The 20,610-nt window shown below is 39.3% G+C and overlaps 1 protein-coding gene across 1 annotated transcript in view; it reads left to right on the top strand.

Annotated features, from left to right (window-relative positions):
- The first annotated feature begins 2,301 nt into the window (after positions 1-2,301).
- NOX3 (NADPH oxidase 3) overlaps positions 2,302-20,610 on the top strand; it is a 38,105-nt gene continuing 19,796 nt past the window's right edge. The window contains exons 1-7 of the mRNA XM_065631690.1: positions 2,302-2,346; positions 3,001-3,096; positions 3,302-3,412; positions 5,300-5,384; positions 13,959-14,104; positions 16,655-16,836; positions 19,615-19,744. Coding sequence (XP_065487762.1) covers positions 2,302-2,346; positions 3,001-3,096; positions 3,302-3,412; positions 5,300-5,384; positions 13,959-14,104; positions 16,655-16,836; positions 19,615-19,744 — 795 coding nt within the window. The remainder of the gene's footprint in view (positions 2,347-3,000; positions 3,097-3,301; positions 3,413-5,299; positions 5,385-13,958; positions 14,105-16,654; positions 16,837-19,614; positions 19,745-20,610) is intronic.

Raw genomic sequence — 20,610 nt, forward strand, 5'->3', positions numbered from 1 at the left:
GACTGGCATCTGGACCACATGCACTTCAAAGTCAAATGCTGTACTGAGATGTGCTGCTTTGAAGTACAGCTGCTGATCCAGACAAATTTTGGAGCCTAAACCAGCATATGAATCTGCTGTACTCGGAAAAAAAAAAATCTATTTCAGATGCCAGTTTTGACTCATTTTAGAAAATTGCTGTCTGGATCGGCTGAACTTCAAAGCAGAACATTGCAGTGCAGCATTTCCCTTTGAAGTGTAGCTAATCCAGACAGTGGGTTTTCTCTCCCCCCTTTTTTTTTTTTTTAAGTAGTTAGAATTGGCATCTGACTTTACCAGTATTTCTCCTCACTCTCTGCACATTCTTCTTGCCTTCTCCATTATTTCCTTTTCTTTTGACCTCTCTGAAAAATACAGCAATATTTAGGATCTTGTTAGCTTCTGCATTACGAAAGCTACTATAGAGAGGGTGGTTGTGGGAATAGCCTATATAAAGTCACATAATGGACAGTGGTCATAAAGTTTGTTAATAAATAATGCTTAATTTTCCCATCCAAAAAAAAAAAAAAAAAGCTCAAAATAAATCTCTCATAAATGCTTGTATTTAGAGTATTCATAACCACATTTCCATGGTTCTGGTAACTCATGTTATTGGCCATTAGCTTTGATTTTAAAAGTAGCTGACCTTAGTAGCATTTCAACTTTGAGAAATTTTAAACTCTTTTGTCACAGAAAGGTCTCATTCACAGTCAAGTCAGGAAGGCCTTCAGAAAATGTTTTTTGGGGGAAGGAACAAGACCACCACAGGCAGAGTTTGCACAGTTGCTGGCAAGGGGAGACAAGGGTAAATGCAGAATGCTTACCAGGAGGATGGAAGAGGAGCTAAGACCTGGTCAGCCAGCAGGACCTTCCTGCAGTGCCCGTTTCACAGCAATCTCTTCCTTACCCTATTAAGATAAATTGCTACCAGCTCCACAATGTAAGGGAGGCCAAGGGGAAGCAATTTCCATCTGGAGAAGCGCAGAAAAGTCAATAAATAATTCTTCACTCTTAGTAAAGGCAAATCAGAAAACGTGTTCTTCACATTAAATATAATCATGGTGCTGGTGGTTCAAATAACCACCTACTAAAGACGAACAGCATTCTCAGTTACACTGACCTATCAAAAGGTTTTGATCTTGCTGAGAGGTACTGAATCCTGCTGACTCATTTTTGCAGGTGGCTCATTAGATCCTCACTGGGGTAAACCTCTGAGGAGAAGGAAGTAGGCTGAACAGTCCTCAGGACAAACCCGGAGGAACAGGAACATCTGGTTCTGTAAATAAAAACAATTCCTGAAAAAATGGGTAAGGTCAATCCTTGGACAGTGTTTGTAGATTGTATTTGGAAGAGGCTTATATCTCCCGAGTACCTTACATCCTGTCAAAGTGACGTCACTTTGCAGAAAAATGTGGGAGTGGGGTGCAGAGCACATGGAGAGACACAGCACCTGCTGGGCTGCTCCAGCCACATGCACAGGTAAGGGACATGGTTTGTCCTAACCCCTCTGTGCTCAGACCTTACACATCACGGGTGAAAGCAGCTGATGTTTGTGAGGCTTGACAGAGAAGCCCGGGAGTAAATTAATGGTTCCTTCTCCTAGCAGGGAGGGAAAGAACTAGGATTTGTGTCCTTATACCAAACAATGTGAACAGGAAAAAGAGAACGTAACTGCTTATTTTATGACTGCAGTCAATTTAGGAAAAACTACCATGCATTTTAACATTTCTATAATCTTTATGCACAAGAAATCCAGATAAACATTAGAGGGGCACTATTTATTCTGACAGTTCCCAACTTCTGACTGAGTGGCTTTGCCACTCCCAAGATCTTTTAGGAGTGTTCCTGTCTTACATACACAAAAGGGATCCTCCCATTTGCTTCTAAATTAAAAGACAAATCATGAACAACAGTTACAGTCCATTTAAACTGCTAAGATAAAGACAAAAGAACCCCAACAACCCACAAATAAATGCTAGTGGAAGAGGACAATTTAATGACAGTATCTGTCATTGCTGAGAAATAACTCTGGAAAGAGGAAGGACTGGACAACGACCAGCATTTTATTTACACAGGTCATGAGACATGTCACCTGGGTGATCTGTTTTTGTCAGGGAGTCCTTAATTAGAAAATTCCTAGAGAGAACTCCTGCTCCCACCAGGTGCTTATTAAAATCTAAAGAGAAAAGGAGTTAGTAGAAAAGCCTGAGGAATGGATGTAGAACTCAGGTTACACTGGAAGGCGAGAGTCAGCTGCTGCTAGCACAGGGAGCGGCACTCAGGATGGGATGCTGGATTTTGAATGAAAAACTCTCAATGCTGTTATTAGTGAGTATTTTTAGCATTAAAAAAATCTAATTGAATATATATAAATATTTTAACTTGTTTAAAAGACATTTTATGGTTTGCTTACAGTAATACTCCCAAGCTTAATGTAAAACTTGCTATAAAATATTCAGCAGCCTTTTAATAACTAGCCTTTAAAACATTTTAAAGTCATACTGTTTTATTTTTAATTATTTTAAAATCTATGTACTTTAGTCTTCAGATAAAGGGAACGGGGTTTGTAATTGAAATTAAATTCTGAATTATTTTCGGAGGCTTTATTGAACTGAGTATTGGGCAGTGAAAGGCACCTCCTCAGCTCCTAACTCCATCCATTTCTGGAATTATTTAATTTTAGTTTTTATTGCCTTTTTAGGGAGCAGGCTAAGCCGTGTGTTTAAGATCAAGTTTACCATCACACAGTAAATGTCATCTATATCCTTACTGGGGGTGCGTGGATAGGATTGTAATCCTGCATTTGCTAAAAGATAGCCTCATTCCAGCAGGCATTTGTGATTCTATCATCTGTGATCAAGAGCTGCATTGCACCCTGGTTTTGAAATATCTCTCAGATAGTTTTAAAACTGTAACTATAACCACTTTTATGTGCATTAAAGATACCATATGTCACTAATTTGTAGCCTGTCTGCTTTGTAGCTGGTGTGGCTGGGACTGAATTTCTATTTGTTTATTGATACTTTCCACTGGTATGAAGACGAAGATGCTTACATTTATACACGGATTATGCTGGGAGTAAGTATGAGTTTGATTGTTAAAGGGCTCCACAAGAAGAATGTATGCATAGTCTGATTTTATTTACATCCTTCATAATCATGTTTTTGATCCTTCAACAGTAATTTATCCATGTAAGAGTATTATGTTAATATAGTATTTTCTTTCTTTTGCTCTTCCTATACCTAGCTTGTAATTGAATTTCTTTGTACTTTTATATGTACAGTCAACCCTGGCTTGGGCAAGAGCTTCTGCAACATGCCTTAATTTTAACTGCATGCTAATCCTGTTACCAGTCAGTAGAAACCTTATTTCATTCTTAAGAGGAGCAAGCATTGTAAGTACCATTTCTCAAGTAGTCATATTATCCTCCCATTTTTATTTCCATAGTTCAGCTGTATTACCCATATCAAACATTTTGCAAGGAACTTTAATTTTTGATAGAAAAGTCTGTACACTATTGCCTAGTTATTACCATTTAAATTGTCAGTATTCATGACTGAAGAGAAATAAATGGCTTGTTTGATGCAGTGCTCTAAATGCAACACTGATTTTGGCAGCCACTGCATAGCATGGCGTCATGAAGTGAAAAGTGAGGAACTACAAAACAGGGATGTAATAATGCAACTTAGCCAAATGCAGAAAATACGTAGCCATTATGTGTAGTTGCAAAGTAGCCGTTCCTGTGCAGTTGCAAAGTGAAAATTGGAGGAAGAAAAAATACAGATAGATAAAAGTGTCATAAGGATAATAAGGAACATGGTTAAATCGTTTTGAGTGGCCACCATTCAGGTCTTCTGTTCTTGTAAACAGATGTTTTTGTAATGGACTGATCATCTGCTCAGAGGCATTTACATTAACCTTGGCATCAGCTGTAGGAACTTAAGGCTTTAGCTCTAGTAGCTATAGTTTCAACTTGCAGTGAATTGTTTCAGCCAGAGCAATTCCAATATCACATGCTTAGGTAAAAAAAATCACTGATCACTTCATGACTCCACAAACAACAGGAATTTAGAAATTGTAACATTAATGTATTTTATTGTAAGCTGGTTCTTATTTCAGTTCTGTGGTTTTTTGTTTTGTTTGTTTGGGTTTTTGTGTTGCGGGGGGGGGTTGTTTGTTTGTTTTTGTCTTCAGAGTTAGAGTTACATTTCAAGCAGCCTTTAGGCTGGGAATCAACACTGTTTTATAATTGCTTGAGTCCAGGAGCTGAGCATTTAAGGAAAAAAAAAAAGGGTCTTGTTGGATTTCTGAATCAGTTTGTGAATTAACGTAAGAAATATGCATGCCCACTTAGATGCTGAGTAAGAACTTGGAGAACTGAAACTCTTCTCACATCTAATATTTTGCTCTTCTGGACAATACTCTGCTCTTGAGGAGCACGGTACAGAGCAACTTGGCTGGCTCCAGCACAGGGCTGGATCCAGTGACCCTCCCAGGAGGTGCCGTGTCTTGGCATTGCACCCCACAGTGCTCCAGATTTTTGGAAGATTTATTAGCTGGGAAACAACGTGGATAAATGCCAGGATTTTGGCATGGCACTATACCAGGTCAAATGAGCAACCCAGACACCCACACTACTGTTCAGAGACTGAATTAGGTCCATGAGGGCTGTCTAGGTTCCAGCAGAGTGTGTTAGTTTTGGCTCATGGTAACGTGCCCCAGCCCCAGGCTGGCTCTGCACAGAGGCACCCAGCTGGCCACGAGCACATCACTCTCCAGCCCTTCCAATCATGGGAAGACAGCTCAATACCACATTAGCGTGCAGCCACCCGAGGTCTAGACAGCCTCACCCTCCTGGGGTGTGCGTTTCATGAAAGCAGCAAAAATGTTTTCATAGCAAGCTGGCTTTGCCAGCAGTTCAGCTGTGTAGCTAAACCTGGGCCTGCAAAGCAGTGGTGGCCCAGCCTGGTGTCCTTATACCAGCAAATGTGTTAATCACCAGCCCAGATAAACCACTCGCAAAACACAGCTAAATGTAGCAGAGTTTTTTCAAATCTGGTTTGGAGCTCCCACATAGGCTGAAGAGCTTAAGAAATCATGGAGTGTCACTATGCTGAAAACAGTTACCTGTGCCCCAAAGTTAAGGCTAACCCCAGACTTCCACTGAATTCTTTCAACTTTCAATTTTTAAACTTATTCAACTCCTCTCTTCTCCTCTCCAAAATATGACTTGCAAATAGTAATAGTAATGATATAAAACAAGTTCTGATTTTTCACCAAGTGCTGTGGAGGAGCACTGAGGAGACAGCTTGACAAAAACATCACGTTTCACAAGATGGTTGCCCATGGAATAGCTGTAAATACAAGTAAGCTTCTCTTTTTTCTTCTTCTTTGACTTTGAACTGTTTTGAATTTCACAGTGATTTTGCCTTATGCTGTAATCGCATCAGCTCTGAAACACGTTATTTTAGTGCAATCATTTGGTGACTGCAGCTTTAAATAGGTGTAGGAGTCCCATCTGATTAACCATTCGTAACCTTTTTCGCTTGAGAAAAGATTGACTGTTAAGTCACTAAATTTTCAGCCTGGATAGTAACTACTATTTGCCATTTAGTTAATGTGACCAACTTGTGTGCTCTTAACATTTAGTGTAAATAACTTTCATTAAATCTCCAAGGGCAGATGTCTGGGGAGATGACATAGTCATCATAGTCGTTACAGTCCAATTTCCTAAGGAAAGTGTGCTTACGAGCCACACCACTCATCCATCCACTGCTACATCTCCTTCAATAATTTTTCAACCAGGTAATAAATTTAACCTGAATTTGAGACAAGCAGCAGTCTCAAAAACATTGTTTCTAAATTTTTTTTTTTTTTTTTTTTTTTTTTTTTTTAAATAGGTGACGGGTACAGGGAACTAATGGCCCTCTTGCAGGAAAAACTGCATCCTGAGATCAAAAGTTATCTGTTCTGCTGGGCCTAGTGATTTACTGAGCTATAGGTGTTTGTTCACCTGGCTGGGAAGAAGGCAGGGCACCTTCCTGTTCCCCAGGTGGTTAAAGGACCTGGAGATGACTGAAGCTTGTCAGAATTCAGAGAACATGAGGGAAACAGGAGATAGCATGGACAAGAGGAATGTGCAGAGAAGGAAGAAAAAAAGGCAATATGAGAAAGAACATAAGCACATAGAGATGGAGAGGTATCTGGGGCAGACAGTTCATTTAGAAAATGTGAAGGAGACACAGGAGTTAATCAGGGTTATTTGCAAGCATAAGACATTGTAGGGTAATGGTTCTACCCCCAGGCTGTCAGGGTGGACCCTGGTCCAAATAATTTTTTCAATCTACATGAGGGAGCTGCATTTGCATGTATAGGCTCTTAATGTCCCCATGCAGTGAGATAAGAGACTGGACAATGCCCTCAGACACATGGTGTGAACTGTGAGGTTGTCATATACAGGGACAGGAGATGGACTCGATGATCCTTGTGGGTCCCTTTCAACTCAAGACATTCTATGATTCTATTATATGATAAAAATATGAAGTCAGGATTGCCATCAGGAATCAATAGCTAAAATTTGTCCTTTGTATGTAGTGCGAAAGGATTCAGAGGGGAAGGCTAGGGGATGAGAATGTGAATCTTAGAGTGTATCATGATGATTTACTCATCTGTCATGTACATTCATTTATCAGAGTTCAGCTTCAGCATAAAGCAGATTCCTACAGAATGCAACATTGCTTCTTTAATTAACAAATCAACCCAGCAATGTAAATTAACCAACTTCTACTTGGTGCATGATTTGTCATGCTCCAAAAAGAAAGCAAAACTGCACAGTCAAACCTTTTATGTTTTTGGCTTTTATATATATATAAAAATGTTTGCTAGTGCATTAAGGTGGACAGATTGGGAAGTGCAAGTCTACCAGAAAAGTGATTACTTTATAGCTTCAGTAATTCCAAGGAAAAAAGACACAGGAGTTGATGTGAAATGGCAGAAAGAGCCATTATTTAATACGGTAACTCTCTAGGGAGAAAATAAGGGTTCATTGTTGCATTGTTATCTGGGTTGCTTTTATAAATTTTTTTCCCCAGAATATAAAATGGACAAATAGTTGATGAGATATTTGAGGAAGGAAACAAAATACAGGGAAGTCTAATTAACAAAACTTGGCAAATTACTAATTTATGCTTCCCAAGCAGACAAGTGAGCAAAAACTATGATATTTGGGAAAACACTGCATCACTGTAGAGTCAGACTTGGGTAAAGAATGGTCAGAAACTCAGTTGCCTGAAATTCAATTTCGAATTCATAAAAAACCCACAATCTACAGCACATATTGTGACAGAAAAGCAACATTTCTGAGTAAAGAGTTATCCACAAGTATATTGAGTCTCTTTGTATAAAATCTAACAGTATTAAAATGATGTGTAAATAGATGTCATTTTCCTCTCGACTGACACATTATTTATCCAAGTACTACCTATATTGCCTTTTTGTTACACAAAAGCATAGTCAACTCCTATTAGTCTATTGCAATTTAGTAATTCTTACTTAAATGAATGTTCTCGCCTGTATAATCAATAGCCTAAATGTGGCAGCAAGAAGTTAAACCAATTTGCAGATCAGATCAGTAAGCTTAGCCTCACAATGTAAAATTGTAGACTCGTTTATTGTTAAAGTAACATGTATTCATCTCAGCTTGCCAGGTGGTGTTATTCCAGCATATTTATTTAATAGAGTGCTAAAAATAGCCTGTGCAACATTAGTATTGTCTGGCTTCTAACAGGCAGCTAGCTCAGCTGAGGTGTGCACAGCCTTGGAAAAAGTACATCTGTACCTTTAATTTTTCATCAGCTCTAATACAAATTCAAGAGCAGACTTTAATTGGTCAGGTCATAAAAGGATATAATTAGAGACTAGTGGAAGAGGGAAGTTGGAGGAAAGAGAGAGAGTAAACAATGCTATCTATAATCAAGGGCATCATTGAAAATTCAGTAAAGGGAATTCTGCTTAGTTTGACTTCCTGCGTTCTGCATGCCTGTCTGTGATAAGAGCTGTCTGGGAGTTATCCATCCACTAATAAATCTTCCTTATAGACTTGTAACTCTGCTAAAATAAAATCATAGTTTCATGCACTCTCAATTTGATCAGTGCAAATCATTCTACACTTTCTAATGCAAGAGACTTTTCAACTGAAAGGCAATTCTCTGATACCTAAAGATATTTTCAAGAGGTAGTGAACAAAGTTTTGTACAACTCCTCCTTCTTATTGTATTGTTTTTACCCTCTTAAGAAGGTACATTCATACTTTTTCTGAAGTAGGGAGTTTTGGGGGGATTTTTTTTTTTTTTACTTTGACAAATGGTACATATTTTGAAGAACAAACTGCTTCTTGTGTAGTTTCGATGTTTGCAGAAAGGTTATATAGATATATTCCTCCAACAACCTTTGAATTATTATATGAATAAAGCTTAAGCAATTAAGGGATAATAGAGGAAGGATAGCGAGGTTCATTGGAATTAGGCCGTTTGAAATGGTGGATCCTGCTCCTTAAAAATTCCAGCAGTGTGATTTTCTTTAAAAACATGCAAAATGCAGACAGAAGTATAGTGATGCCAGGTGTGTTTGGCTTCTGATAAGCACTGAAAAATCTCTAGCTAAACATACTAGAAAACCTTTCCATCTTCAACCACGTTTCATAGTGGTGGCTATATGAAGGGCTTTGGTGATCTGAGTCAAATTTTTGTGTAAGCAATGAAGTTTTCAGGGAAGCAGATGCTTATCTTCAAAAGAGGTTTAGCTGATATCTCAGTGCTGTACTTCCAGAAATTATAGAAACTCAGATTTCCATTAAACTGCATTTTTCTTTAGTAAGATTGTTTAAATCCAGACTTAGTGTAAGTACTAGGAAGGAAACTACATTAAATTAAAGATTATAAGCTTCTAGCTAGGATAAAAAATAGTTCAAGTCATGTTCTTATTTGATACCTATAGCCATTCTAAAATGATAAAAATCCAATGCAAGTATGTGTGTGGTCACTATTGTTGTAATTTTTACATAACCTGCACTCTTTTAGTTCACGAAGGCAGAATGAAGCTGAATTAAGCACTTTGTGTAACTAGAAATGGCACAAGGCAGTGGGTGGCAAAAGAACCCGGGCTTGGTTGGGACAGAACTCCCCATGACTGAATTAGCTGCTTGCAAAGCCGTTCTCTTCACTGCAGGCAGAAAGTCCAGGATTTGACCCTTTGATTTTATCATGATGGGTTGGTTAACCAAAACATTTAACTGCTAGCAGCAAGCTCCAATTTGGTTATTATCCTGTACAGGCATGCAAAAAATGAGAGAGTGAAATCTCGTCCTCAGATAAACACATGCAATTTCTGTTTAGTTCAATGAGAGTTGTGCATGCTTCACTGAAGGCACAATTGCCTGAATAAGACTAGCTAAATTGTCCAGACTTTCAAGATAATTTAATTACATCTCTTTGTATTTAAGAATATGTACAGTAAACACCATGCTCTAATAGCAACCCTTTTTCTCCCTCCCTCCTTCCAATAAAACCTTTTATTTGATCTCAGAGGTGGACTAGATAGAAGACCTCGGAGTCAAATACGAATTAATGTATGTTAAGTGCTTCAGACGTTCCAGATGTTAAAAACAACAGTCGAAATCCTTCAGTCTTTGTGCACAGTTGTAAAAAAAGAACTTTGTTTAAAAGATTGCATGATTTGCTCCATACTTTATATTTTGTCATGCAGAATGAGGAAAAAATTGAACTGAAAATCCTGAGATGTAGTACCTTAAATTTTGCCCTCATGGTTAACTTATCTAAGTGGTGCAGGGAAAAAACCCCTACTGTTGTAAGCTCAGATTTCAGAAATCTGCATATTAATTTTGGAATTGCTTAGGAAATTCTACACACTGCAGATACAAAGACCTTCAGAAAATGCACTTTAGGGATGTAAAATGTTTTAGCTAATGGCAGTGTATCCACTGCCAGACTTTTTAGTCTGCTACAACTATTGTACATTAAATGAACCATGCTGAAAATGGAATTAGATCTTTGCATTAGTCTTACCATTCAGCTATAACTCATTTTTAGATTGCATCATTTTTTCCTAGCAGCACACGAAAAACATCAGAAGTATAACACTCTAGGCAATATTTAAGATCATGGGAGACTCAGGTAAACCAACATATGCAGTACATTGTTAATTTGAATGTTAATATTTTGCAGTGTATTATTATACTCTGTACATTAACAGCTACTGCAGAATAGCTTGCAGAAACAAACAAACAAAACCAAACAACCTCTCCTCTTCATTTTGAAAGTCTGCTACACTTGTAATATCCTCTACCTGTTAGATGAAAGCTAGAGGGCATATCACCCAGAAGAGAAGATGCAGTAAATCCCAAAGAAGAAGGTACGATGATATTTCTATTGACAGTAACACTTAGAGTAAAGCAGAACAATATGCAGATGGATAAAATGGTGTCTTTTAATAGCCTGCAGAAAAATTTCATTAGGTTAAGTTGCAGAAAGTGGACCTCTTTTTCCAGAGAAGTGTTGCAACATGGCTACTCTTCTTTAAACCTAGGGCTCTAGACATTCTTGAGAAGCTATATCTATTCAACCCAGTTTTTTTCTGTTCAAGACTAGAAATACTCTGTTAGGAAACATGGACCTCTGTCTGTCTGGAAGAAACCTCCACCTCATTTCACTCTCAAAATTCAGCACATAACATGTAGCACTAGGTTTCCTGTTGCTGCTGACATGACTAGAATTTGTACAAATCACAAGCAATCCTGCACTTTGAGGAAAGTGCAAGATTTCGTAGCCTTCTAAACAACAGAAATGTCATCATTTCATGTGAAGACTTCATGATCTGCGGTATCACTTTTTAAAAAAGCTATGTGTTTCGAAGGTGAAAGAGAGCAACTGTGTCATGCTATGAACACAGATTGATACCTCCAAATCTAGTCAATGTTGCTATTTTAAGTGAGCAAGGATAGTCCAAAACCTGCAGTTTATATTCTGCAGGGAATCCTCAGTAAAACAACACTGCGGATCACAACTGTGTGAAACTCACATGGTCCCAATGCTATGGTGACTATTATAATATCAGAGTTATAAAGAGCATCATGCAGGTATAGAGGACAAGAGGCCCGAGTGCCATTAGTGGTTGTGCCAGTAATCACTAGTAGATGCCAAGGTATAACTGCTCAGTAGGAGTCCACTTAGAGATTTATTGTCAAGGACTTCCATCCTTTGAAAGTTTTCTCTCTTCTTTCCCTTAGGCTGGTACTGAACAACATCCAGCATGTAACCTCCACAACCTACCACAGACAGCAGTCCATTACCCTGCACTTCTGTCCTCTGAGTGAGCTCTTTCAGATGTCAGAGAAATCAGGTCCTCATCAAGCAGTGACTTGGTTCCCTTCCAGCTGGGTCTGATTACATCCTTACCAGGCCAAAACATCTGTTCTGAAAGAAGTCCCATGTAGGAACAGTTGCTCCCCTTCCCACTCAGCACTTAAAACACTTAAATACATAAACCAGTGTTTATATACTGCTTGTACATCAGTTGTGCACTGGGGAACAGATTGCCACAGCCTCCACACAGCTGTCACCTAAATCCTGCAGCTCAAAGCATCTTGGGCGTTTGGGTTTTGACAGTCTGAATCCACATATCTCCCGCTGCTTGTGGTCTAGTGCAACCTCCCTTCCCATGTCCCAGTGCTGATGAGGTGTTGGGAGCTCCCTCTCACACACAGGCTCCAGGGAGAGTCTCCTGCCTGATGCTGGCCAAGTTGTTTCACATGCAGCACCTAATCCATAACAGTGTACGCAGGACATGCCGGGTGACAGAGTCCAGTACCCTCTAGGGCTCACAGTCACGTCATATATGCTATTTCATAAAATGACCAACCTTCAGCTGAAAGCTGCTTAGATTGCTTGATCCCATTATCCCGTTTATTGAAAGGTTAATTCAGAGTCTCATTCCTTTGATGGCTTGAATCTGTCTTCTAATTTCCAGCTTCATTTTATCTCTGTGCAGCTCATACCCATTTGGATTCAGTTTCCATTCTGCTGAAGCTATTCCAGCTTGTATAAATAATCTGTTATTCCTTGGGACAAAGACACAGAAAAAATGGGAGCTTGATTTTGCAGTTTGGGATACTCAGGATATTCACTTGGGATGCCTGTGTCAATAAATATTTTATTATTTTTATTAATTAGCCCAGTGACCAGGACATGTGATTTGGTTTAAAGCACTACTTTAAATTTGATGTAACAAGGATTTTAGAATACTTCTTTCATCTCCCAGTGAGTATCTAAGCATGGGATAATGAGGTGAAGCAGGTGTTAGGGAGTGGCAGGGAGGAGTCCCTAAGCTAACATGGCATTTTGAATGAAGTGCAACCTGACAGTCAACCAGCCACAGCACATCTACTGCTCTAGAAGGATCATCTCAGAAGAAGAGTGAAAATAACCTCTCCTCAGCCTGGACACATGAGCTAACCTACTGATGGGTGGAAGAGTGCAATCTTCTACCTTTTTGCACTGGCTGCTTTACTTAAGCACTTCCGTGGCCAGCATCCTACCTGAACTCATATTCCCACACCCACAGCTCTCCCAGGCATTGCAAAGGAGCTGCACTCCAGCACGCTGAGTGAGGGAGATTACTGCGTGTATAGTCACCTAAAAGACTTAGCAAGACAAAAATCCTTATGCAGTTAATCCTATGTTTTCGTTTATGGTTATACAGTGACTACCACAGTAAGACATTACTTTCATGCAAGTAGTTACAATTTTAAAAAGGAAAAAAATAAAAGAATGAAGAAGGAAGAAGAAAGGAGAAAGGATAAGAAAGAAGGAAGAAAAGAGAAGAAAAAATAAAAAATTAAAAAATAAGGAAAAATAATATTTTTTTGAGATAATATGATTCAGGGAAGCAGATCATATTTGGTTTGTTACAAATACTGCCTTTTAGAAAGGTTTTTTAAATGGTCAGGGACAGGAACAGATACACATTGAAGGAGAGATGATAACGGGAACCTAATTATAAAAGTTATCATAGAAATAGCATATCCTAGTAGCTCTACTGTAAACATATAATTGTTTTTCATTGTCATTTTTTCATCCTTTGGCATTTAATATTTTGCATTAATTACAGCTTTCTTGCAAAGATCTCAGAATCTCACATATCAAAACTCAAACTCTGCACCTAGTATGATTGTGACTATCTATGTTAGCCAATAATAAAACAAAGTCCTTTATTTTTCCCTCCAAGGCATTTTTCTCAACTGAACATTTCATACACCCTTCAGGAGTAGGCCACAACCAGAAGTGATATACGATGCTGAGGGCAAATCGGATCTAACACTGTGATTCAAACTTCTCCCTTAAAATCATAGTTCCTGTGGCTTCGCCAGGCTCCACCTGCATAAAGTAGTGCTATAACTGCTTGTTAGGGGACAGATTTTGGATGCATTCCTGGTGCAACTTGCAAACTGGTCTGTGCCTGAAATGGACAAGTTAGTGTCCTGTATCAATATTAGGCCATGACACTTTCTCGTATACTATTAAAAAAATAGGGATTTTAATCAGTTTACCTCATTTTGAACAATTTTGAATCAGAGGCAAACACCTTTATATCATCTAAGAGGTCCTTCCTTTGGTGACACTGAAGATTGCCAGGCACTTTACTGTAAACATGGGAGGTGACCCTGGAGCTGTTCCGCTCCTCCCCAATGTGAAGCAGTTGCTTCATATCAGACACGTATTTGATAAAATTTTCCTTTTATTGTCAGATTAACCCATGCAAAGCTCTCAATTTAAGCCTAAGCTTGTAGCATGCTTAGTGAAGTTCCTTGTGGCACTGTGGGCGTGTACAAGTGTATCTGTAATTTCACACCACTCTCTCTCATGCAGCCATCCATATTGTTGCCCACTTGATCAACATTGAGCGGTATCATATCAGCCAGTCAAAGGAAGCCGGGGAGCTACGAAATAAACTTTCTGGCCTTGGCAAGAGTCCAAATGAAAGCTACTTGAACCCAATCAGGACCTATGAAATGGTAAGCTGTCACTTTTTGTTTTTTCTCATCTAAAAAGTTTTCCTCTGTGGATTCTATTGTCAGTAAAACTGTATTTCAAAGCTTTTTAACCAGAGCAAGAAGGTGCTGCCAAAGGTTAACCTCAATTTCAGCTGAAAACACTTACTCAGAGCTGTAATTTCAGGTTACTAAGCTCAAATAAATGTCTACAGTATTTTAATTAGTTTGCCAGGAGACAGTTGAGGGAGGATAAGGAGTATTGTGAATAGCAGACAATGAAATGAAGCTGCAAAGAATTTTTAAAAACTAAATTAAACTATCAATATATGGAACAAACCCAACTTTTTTTCCAGAAAGAAAACCAAACCAAAACAAAAAAATCACATAACAATATTTCTTTCACAGCTGCTATTTGTCCCTCCCCGTGGTTGTGCAGTATCTTCCCAATCTGGGGCTTGATTCTGCCCTGTTACATGTTGAGTGTGGCTGCCCAGGGAAGAGCATGTGCATAACCATCCCCAGGTTTGATGCATTTAGAAGTCAACGCACTGGGAAGCCACTGCTGGTGTGCGCTCTACAGAGACAAGTAGGACTGCGTGCACCTCAGCCCTGAAAATAAATGGCTTTGCTTGCTTTTGGAAAGAAAAGTGACAGTGTCTCCTGTCTAACACCTTGCCTATCTCAAAACAGCATAAGCTACTCTTTTCAAGTTTGAAGAAAACAAAGCAAATGAATGGTCTCAATGGTGTGAACACGAAAGTCTTGATGTTAGTGTTGGCAAAGTAGTTATGTTTATCAGAACAGGGCAGCAAGCACAGATTAAGCTGCCCAGTCTTTCTGCGCACCTGGTGCCCCCTATCACCACATGCATGTGACGTGTTCCCCAAGAACAGAACAGAGCTCACAGCTCTGAACAGGAATCTGTCATCTTTCTGCATGAAAGAGTTTTGCCTCTCTAATTAAAGATCCTAAACACCCTTGAGGATGAAGGCTAGCATCTTTTGAGATCCTTTCCCAGATTTCTCACAGTAATATGTCCCACAATTACCAGCCTAGATTTTACTCTAACCTCTAATATTTACATTTCTTGTGTTGCCCACTTGTGTCTCAGCAGCTACACTCAGAATTAATAAATCAAGAAGGAAAGAAAAAAAAATATTGCTTCTTACTTCAGAGAAGAAAGTTTGGAAAGCAACAATGCAGGCATTCTTCTCAACTGCATCCTGCCCTTGTAGTAGCAATGCACTAAGTGCCTTTGGCATTTTGCCTTGTTTCATCTCAACTTTCAAACTAGCCACTGTAATGTATTCAAAATATCACCTAGATCAGTCCTGTTAATATGTAACGGGATCTGAAGACACTCTTCACAGGCACCAATTTGAAAATGTACTGTGTGCTGTCAAGTGTGAACATTTGAAAGAATCATTTTACTGTAAAAAGTGACTGTAAAAATGGCACTGTGGAATTTTATCACCTCTAGGATTTCCAGATCAAATTAGTGCACTTTACAAGTACAATTCAGGGTTTTTTTCTCCTAGTGAATTAAGCTCTACAACCAACTCAGGATACAGAAGCCATGCTGAGCACCTTCATTGCTGTGCATCAGCACCAAGAAACAGATATATGCACTTTTCAGGACAAATGGAGACTTCAGTTACACTCTACTGGCATATTTAGTTTGAGTCTCATCTTGCGTGTGAGATTTTTACTGCTGTTCTTAATGATTTTCACTTTATAACTGAGATAGACATCTGACTGTTGTGTTCAAAATACATCTTCATTCTCACTTCAGTTTATTTTAGTGAGTTTAGACAGATGTAACAGACCTGTGTTGATGTCTGTGAGTCATGAACAAGAAGGAACATGTTCTAGCCCTGTATATTAAAGTTTCATCACTGACAAGCATAAAAATGTGGATATAAATATGTCTTTTTAAAAATAAAACCAAGTATTATCCCATGTATCTCTGGGTAAATGTAAGGAACAGGTAAATGAGATATGTTGTTTAGGTCAATGAGAGTGTGCCATTTTTATACACTATTTCAGGGCTGCTAAAAACCCACAAACTTTGAAGTAAAATAAGCACAAAAGAGACCGACACCTTTATGGTTGCAGGTGTCTTAGCACCTCACTTTATCACTCTCATATGAATAAGTTGTTTTCTAATGCTGTTTTGCTTATTAACATCTCTATGTTTAATATTCTCATTGCTTTAATATTTTTCCCTTTTTTTTTTCTGAGACACTTTTACATAAGCAAAATGGATAGAAGTACTAATTTCCTCCTTTCAAGTCCTGAACCAAATGAGTGGCAGCAAACATGTACACATCTGTCTGGGATAAGTCTGAGTGGAAATAGAACAGAGGGATGTTTTTCCATGCTTTTTTGTGGTAAAATGGGGGTTTGCATTGCCACCATGTCTTTTTCTGGTTTTGTTCCTATGCTGAAAATATCCCTTAGATTTTGGCTTCACATGTAATAGCAGCAACAGTAACAATAGTAACAGAAGTAGCAATAAAAATAACAATTATAACAACAACAACAACTAATAATAATGTATTCTTATTCTAGAACACAACAGGAGAGGTACTTACCACCATAGCTGGAGTAACTGGAGTTGTGATAACTGTGGCTTTAATTCTGATCATCACTTCATCCACTGAACTCATCAGAAGGTCATGCTATGAGGTGTTCTGGTATACCCACCACCTCTTTGTCGTTTTCTTTATTGGTTTAATAATCCATGGTATGGGGTAAGTGTCTGCATAAACTACATGGGGTATATGTACACAGTTTGAGATAAAACATGATTCAAATCTATAATCCTGTGCTTTTCTATTAACAAACTGCTGGTATCTTTGCTTGGAGACAAATTGCAAACCAAAAGCATTTTGAAATCAAATGCACCACTTTTCTGAGGACTAGAAGTGTGATTTAGTTTTTTTGAACCACTCATATCATCTTACAACCTACACGTTATCAAGGCATCAGCCTGAATGAACTGTCATCCCTGAGAACTGGGGACACTGCAGATTAGGAATCAGACCTTTGTGGGTTCAAAGTAACAAGGGATAGACTTTATGCACATAGCTCTTGTAACGTATTTTGCGAGAGAGCTTGTACAAGCTTGGCAAGCTTTCACCATGTCAGCTACCTAGTGGTGGATGTCCCTGTGCCCATTCCAAGGCCCAGTTTTGGGGTCAGTTCTGTTTAATACCTTTATCAATGATCTGGGTGAGGGGGTTGAGTGCACCCTCAGTAAGTTTGCAGATGACACCAAGTTGGGTGGGAGTGTTGATCTGCTGGAGGGTAGGAGGCCACACAGAGGGATCTGGACCGGCTGGATCAATGGGCTGAGGCCAATTGTATGAGGTTCAACAAGGCCAAGTACTGGGTCCTGCACTTGGGTCACGACAACCCCAGGCAGCGCTACAGGCTTGGGGAAGAGTGGCTGGAAAGCTGCCTGGTGGAAAAGGACCTGGGGGTGCTGATCAATAGCCAGATGAACATGAGCCAGCAGTGTGCCCAGGTGGACAAAAAGGCCAACAGCATCCTGGCTTGTATCAGGAATAGTGTGCCCAGCAGGACTAAGGAAGAGACCATCCCACTGTACCAGGTGCTGGTGAGATCCCACCTTGAATACTGTGTTCAGTTTTGGGCCTCTCACTACAGGAAAGACATTAAGGTTCTGGAGAGAGTTCAGAGAAGGGCAACAAAGCTGGTGAGGTGCCTGGAGCTTAAGTCTTATGAGGACCGTCTGAGGCAACTGGGGTTGTTTAGTCTTGAGAAAAGGAGGCTGAGGGGAGACCTTGTCACTTTCTATAACTGAAAGGAGGTTGTAGCATGGAGGGCGTTGGTCTCTTTTTCCAAGTAGCAAGTGATAGGATGAGAGGAAATGGCCTCAAGTTGAACCAGGGGAGATTTAGATTGGATATTAGGAAAAATTTCTTTACTAAAAGGATTGTGAAATGCTGGAGCGGGCTGCTCAGGGAAGTGGTTGAGTCACCATCCCTGAAGGTGTTTAAAAGATGTGTAGATGAGGTTCTTAGGGACATGGTTTAGTGCTAGGGTTAGGTTATGGCTGGACTTGATGATCTTGTCGGTGTCTTCCAACCAAAATGATTCTATGATTCTATGATTCCATGATTCTATTATTCCTCTACATCTATAAATGTAAAGTGGTTTTGCCTTTTTTTCTCTGTAGGGAAAAGAACCCCAAATTTACTCATTGTAGAGAAATAGGCAATATACTATGAAATAGGTTTAAATGGCTACAGTAAAAAACAACTCAAGCTTATGACTAGCCCAGTCAGGTGCCATTTACAGAGAGGGGTAACTTCCAGGTCACTGATTGTCTCCCTGTTCCTCAGCACAAGAGGAAGTTCTGTCCTGTTGGTACCCTTCCCCTCTGTACCTGTCAAATGCTTTAGAACACAATTTCAAAAAACTATAATGAACCCTTTAAAACTTCAGCTTTGTAAGCTCCCTCTACCTAGCCAGCTGATCAATGTTCCTCAGCAAGAGTCTTCCCTGAGAAACAGACACTTATTTAACAGTCCTTTGGATAGCATTCAGTGAGCACACTGCTCACTCCGGGCTGGGAGTGCTACACAACAGAGCAGCTGCCTGCTGCCCCAGCACATCCCTACCACTGCATCATTTATGAGGAGTCAAAATCTGAAGTTTCATCTACTTCCCTCCTCTTCCTCTTTCCCAGGTGGCTGAACAAAACTCAGTCAAGCCTACCTCCTTTTCTGTCTTTCTGTCTGAACTGCTGACAGCTGACAACACTGCCATGTAGAAGGCAGCAGCACTTTCTTATGTCCTTGTCTCACATTAGACTAGTGGGCAGGACAGGCTAATGCTGTAGAGCCAAAGTGAGGATGTAAGGGAAAATTCAGGGAAACATTATGAAACAAACAGGGTTTCCTCATAAAAATCTTACTTCTCTACACATAATCAGCACCAGCTGAAACCCATTTCAACTGAACAGTCAGAATTGATATGTTTGGGAAAATTCACTTCATTAACATTCTCTGAAGAAGCTAGAATTTAATATGTTTAGAGAGTACACATTTAATTATGGTCCTCCAACTTTATTTGCAGCTTTTAAAAATCAATTTAGAAAGCAGCAAAGGAAAGAGAAGGTCTGTTACTATTACTTTTTATTGTTTTTCTAAACAATACCAGATGCTCCTGTATAGAGGAGGTCAAAGTGTCTGCTCCAAAGAACTTGAAAATCATTCTAATTTTGCCACAAATAGCGAAATATACATTTTCTACACAAGGACTCTTTGCACTTCAGCTGCATTGATGTATACCAATACTATAGCACACTTCTTGCATTTGGTCAAAAAGTCATGGCTAAACCAAAGGAAAGGTAATTTGACAAGAAGGCGGAACAGAGTTAAATGGCTGGTTCGTGAACTTTCAGGTATCTCAGAATCTGTATTCGACTACTAGTGCAAAACCTACGGATGCACAGAAACCTTGCAAAGCAGCATATCACTGATGACCATTTTTGTTTTAAGCCAGCTTGTCCGAGGTCAGACGCCTCAGAGTCTGCTGCTTCACAATGTCACTTACTGTAAAGATCACTACTGGGAATGGGAGAACGCCACTCAGTGCCCTTTGCCGCAGTTTTCTGGAAACAAACCTGTGGTAAGAATGATGTTTGTGTTATGTGCTTCCTTGGGAGGCCAAATATCTTAGGGAGCAGGGTGCTGGAGTGCCTGTTAGTGACTGGCACTTAATGTCATGTTTAGAGAGTAGTTTCGCATTTCTGTTCCATGGCCTCTCCCTGTGCATTTAGACAGTGATCCTGTCTTCCTATATAATCAGTATAGGCAGGTACAGAAGAAGTGCGATATGTAAAATTTTTGTGTTATTAATAAAAATTTTTATTTCTCAAAGATCCTTTAGCTAGGCAACACTCCTTTTCAAGGGTATAGATTACAGAATTGTCTTCACCAATATCCTTGATGTATACATTGCACAAACAGAGCCTCCAAGGGAAAAGCTTATGAGGGCAGAAATTCAGACAATACAACAGAACAGTAAAGCTAGGGATGCAAATTAATATTATTATTTTAACTAATAGCACTTTAATATGGATAGTCTATATACCAAGGGAGAATAAGTTGGAGATAAAATTATATCCTTGCTTTGGGGCACACGCTTCAAATCATCCAGCCTTGATGTCTTAAGTTAGGTAAAAAGGAGAGAATTTGAAATAATGAATTATAAAAAGGAAAGGCAAAAGGCAGGAAAAATGTCCCACAGAAGGGTGGTTTTGCTGCAACAAGATTGCAAATCCACAGGGGGTAATTAAGTAGCAGACTTGTACAGTATGTCAGACGTCTAGCATCCAAACAAAATCATTTAACATTTACAGCTCAAGATTTAGCTTGCTCATATGCAAGTTTTTCTTGTTTCTTCCAAAAAGAGAAAACATACCAAAGGAAATCTTATAGGAGAAAAATTAGCATTCTGTGTCTTGTAGCTCTTTTAATGGCTGACATAGATTT

The sequence above is a fragment of the Caloenas nicobarica genome, chromosome 3, assembly GCF_036013445.1.
Source record: "Caloenas nicobarica isolate bCalNic1 chromosome 3, bCalNic1.hap1, whole genome shotgun sequence".
NCBI classification, from domain to species: Eukaryota; Metazoa; Chordata; class Aves; order Columbiformes; family Columbidae; genus Caloenas; species Caloenas nicobarica.